We start from the raw sequence: 4,392 nt of genomic DNA, 5'->3' as shown, positions 1-4,392 counted from the left end.
TTATTTCCCCTTATTAGCTTACACCCCCTAAACTCACCATATTAATTTCTGATCTTATTTCGTTTCCCCAAAGAAGCCTCTCTTGGAGAAGCAGGCATTTCCCACTGATATCTAACTATAGAGTCTCTGATACCATTTGATCACATATAAATAAGTCTGCCTAAGCCTAATCTGCCTTTATTTAACTCAACAGATATCGGGTCTGTATTTAAAACTCAAAGTTCAAACCTTGCCACTGAGAGAAGGCAGTAACTTGAAGAATTTTTTCCAATTATCACTCCTGTATTCAAGCTCACCCTCTCTCCACCAGGGTCCTTTAGATGGGGCCCCAAATAGAACCCCCCAACTTCTAACTGAATCTTCTTTTCCATAGTCATCTGAACACCAACTATCTGGAATTCAAGATGGCCTTAGGGCCACCAGCATAAATCTAGTTTCTCAAGAGGTTTCTCTTTAATCCCTGATTCGATTTCAAGATTTACTCGCTTTCACAATTTCCATATATCAGTAGCTTATGGCTCCTAAGAGTTTCTGCTCTTAGTTCAAAATCTGTTGTTGTTGTTTTTTCCCTCTTGATGGTGGCGTTTTATTCTTCATTAAGGCCACCAAATAGACTTCTTCAGAAATTCATGTCATCTTGGACTTATTTACCTTTCACTGTGGTCTTCCTCATCAGTGTACAGGTAGGTATTCTTTTTGCCCCTATTTTCTGACAGAACTAAAAATGAGGACCCAATAGTCCTTAACGTACCATAGCATGAACAAGTTTATGCAAAGGGAGTCATCATTCAACACATATTTACCAGCTTCCCACTATATCACTTGGTTCAAGACCTCTGGATGTGTAAAGTAATAAAGACAGTCTCTGTCGTCGGGGAGTTTAGACTAATATGAAGGACAAACATTAAACTAGTTACATAATTCATGTTTTTATTTAAAATTAGGATAAATGCTATTAAAGAAAAGCACGAGGGGTTAAGAGAGTGGATAATAAAGACACAGAACCTGGTTTAAGGAGGTAGTGTCTCTAAGAGCTGTTAATTTTCACTGACATAGAATGGGAAATGAAGTTATGAGTCACGTTAGGCTACATGGATTTTCCCATTGCATATGTGGAGTGAGATACAAAGATGGCACCACAGACAGCTATAATTTCATCATGAAACCCAACGTGACTTTCTTGTCAGATTAAAAGTGGGGGCAGCATGTGCCACTGTGGAACAGAATGATATTTCTTTGGGTACACTTCTCAAAACATATTGATAAATGGCTCTTCTGGCTATAAATCCGTATTTTGTGTTTGCCTAAACTCTTAGTTATTTCACTACCTTTGCAACTGCAGGCAAATCCTTTAATTTCACCAGTATTCATGTCCCTCGTTTTTAAAATTCTAGAGGACTTAGGCAAGCCTGTGAATTCTGTTGGCATCTGTCACCTTGGATCCTCTGAAGCCCCAGTTTAGCAGAATCAGGAAAACAAATCTGCGTTGTCCACCCATTGACACCACCACATCCATCACTATAGTCAACAACAGGTTCAGAAATAAAGTAGTTCCTACCTTTTATGAATGCTTGCCCAAGAGGCATTGATGTTCTCTGTTATCATGTGTACTTTTCTCGTATCATCTGAAGAATAATCCCGGAGAAGTTTCAGTGCCAAATCATTTGCCACATCTACATTTATCTGCCACTGGCGGAGGTCTTTGGCCAACTGCTACGGATGCATATGGGAAAGAAAATGAATGTCAGTTCTCTCTGAAATTTTGAGTTGCTGTTTCTCACAATTTTTCATAAATAGCTTTTGAATCCTCAGGTCAGAACAGCTCTACATGATTACTTTGAGACTACCCTGTGTTGCAGTCAACTGTGACAGTATGAACGAACCCACTTTTCATGACAAAACTTTTCAAATGCAGCATCTTGAGCAATCCTCGGTATCGGGTATTTCGATTTAGTAGCAATTAATTGGAAATCAACTGGGCTTAATTGTTTTTCTCATGGGAGAGAACTATAAAAATAAGCTCCCACATAATTGTTGAGTATGAGGCATATATAAAATTTGAATGGAAGACAAATCTCACGTATTTCTTTCCTTCTTTATTAACTTGTTGAATTGTTTATGTAATTAGTGCCATCTACTGGCATTCAACTACAGCTGCATATAGAAAATACTAAACATCATAAGAATAGCAGTTATTCTAGTTATGAACTTTTTTTTGAAGGACCAGTTTACTCAAAATACTTTAACAAATATCCAACTTTAAAATTAGAATAAAATCTGAAATGTAAGAATATTGCTAAACCAAATGACCTACGTTTTCTTGTGTTTGATAATTGAGTATTACCAAGCTATGTTTCATTACTTAAAACACCACACAAAAAATAAATAAGGCAATGACAGGATTATCTGGAAGCATACTAACCACTGCTATAAGTGCATGAAGGAGGCATCTAAGCATTGAGGTAATATTCAATTGCTAAGATAGCTATATCAAATCCCAAATGGTAGGTAAAGTCATTGATAAATGGACAAAGGATCACGAGTAAGTTATTCAAGCAAGAAAAAGACTAAAAGATTTATATTTTAAAAATTAACTTTAAAACAATAAAGAAATTGGAGCGCCTAGGTGGCTCAGTCAGTAGAGTGTCTGACTTCGATTCAGGTCATGATCTTGTACTTCATGAGTTTGAGCCCTACATCAGGCTCTGTGCTGACAGCTCAGAGCCTGGGGCCTGCTTCGGATTCTGTGGCTCCCTCTTGCTCTGCCCCTCCCTTGCTCATACTCTGTCTCTCTTTCTCTCAAAAATAAACATTAAAAAATAGAGTATTAAATCAAGATGGCATAATTTGACACCAATTAAATTATTGAAAAGTAAAACCCAAAGCTGGAAGGACTGTGGTAAAACTAGCATATCCACGTGCTACTGCTGGGTGCAATTTCTATCAGGACATTCTGGCAATAGATATCAAATGACATATGAATGCTTATTCCCATTGACCTGGTAATTATACTTTTGGTATTTTCTCCTAATAAAATATTTAAAAGAAGAGAAATACATTATAGGAATAAAGAGCATCATTACCTATTATAGTACAAAAAATGAGAAAATTTCAATTTTTAATGAGAGAACATTAAAATAACACAATATATCAACCCAAGGGTCTAATGTGCAGTAAATGTGCATCCAAGTCATAAGTAACAAACAAAACACAATTTCTATCTGTACTGTATTTCTTAAATCTGTAAGTCATGAACTAGAAGAGGAGCAGAGGAAACTGAAATTAATTGGTGTTTCTGAAGAGTGGTCATTTTTGCTTTAATATTTGTTCTTTCATGTTGGTATGATGTTTACAGAATAAAATCAAACTAGTAATTTTGGCATAGTTAAAGTATATTTGTGTGGACTCCTATTCCTTGAAAATGTATAATGTATATAAAATCTGGCATTTCTCAGTTAACTAGAAGATCCTCTTCTTTATTTTAACATTTATTTATTTATTTTCAGAGAGAGAGAGGGAGGGAGAGACAGAACAAGGGAGGGGGAGAAAAAGAGGGAGAGAGAGAATCCTAAGCAAGCTCTGTGCTGTCAGTGCAGGGCCTGACTGGGCTAGATCTCACAAACTGTGAGATCGTGACCTGAGGCAAAATCAAGAATCAAAGGCTTAAATGACTAAGCCATCCAGGAGTCCCTAGACCATCCTATTCTTGAATCAAATAAAATAACTGCATTTATTACACACAAAAATAGACCCCAAAAAATTAGTACCAAGGATCTATAGCCAACATTACTAACTTTCTCTATGAAAAGATAAAGGGAAGGAGTTTTTAAAGGCACAGAGTACAGTTGCTGCGCTACAAAGCAATTAAAGTTTATCTGGGTGGAATGTCTGCCTTCCTTTACATACTCATTTTACCCGGCCTTGTGGCTCTCCCATTTTCCACTTTTTGGATCCTCACACTGTTCAAAAGCCTTTATAAGGTAAAACGTACACTCCCTAGGCTTTCCCTTTCTAGAAATGTCTTACGGTACAAGATTACCTTTCTGTCCCTTCCCCTCCTTTAGCCAAACCTACAGTGTTAATGTGTACTGTAAGTAGCCCTTTGTATCCATAAGATGGCATTTGCATTTTGAAGAAGAGCTTATTATCTATTAAATCCCTAACTCGTAGGATAAGAATTCACAAAACTGAGACCAATAACTTGGTTACCTTTCTTCAAGTTACTTCCTTTTTAAGAATACCTTTCTCTATTAAAGAAATACAATAAACCAACATCAGAGCATATGTATACACGTTTAGGAATAGAAAACATAAATTAAAATTTTAATAAATGTAATTAATACCATTTATGTTACCTAATAAAGATAAATGATTTTGGAAGCCACCTCTCAC

The 4,392-nt window shown here is 36.3% G+C and overlaps 1 protein-coding gene across 1 annotated transcript in view; it reads right to left on the bottom strand.

Moving 5' to 3' along the window:
* The window catches only part of DMD (dystrophin), a 637,032-nt gene that overhangs the window by 527,181 nt on the left and 105,459 nt on the right, over positions 1–4,392 (bottom strand). Inside the window, exon 4 of the mRNA XM_077745468.1 lies at positions 1,559–1,713. Within this exon, the coding sequence (XP_077601594.1) occupies positions 1,559–1,713 (155 nt within the window). The remainder of the gene's footprint in view (positions 1–1,558; positions 1,714–4,392) is intronic.

The sequence above is a fragment of the Crocuta crocuta genome, unplaced genomic scaffold (assembly GCF_008692635.1).
Source record: "Crocuta crocuta isolate KB4526 unplaced genomic scaffold, BGI_CrCroc_1.0 scaffold598, whole genome shotgun sequence".
In the NCBI taxonomy this organism is placed as follows: Eukaryota; Metazoa; Chordata; class Mammalia; order Carnivora; family Hyaenidae; genus Crocuta; species Crocuta crocuta.
This window is presented reverse-complemented; position numbering and strand designations above follow the sequence as displayed.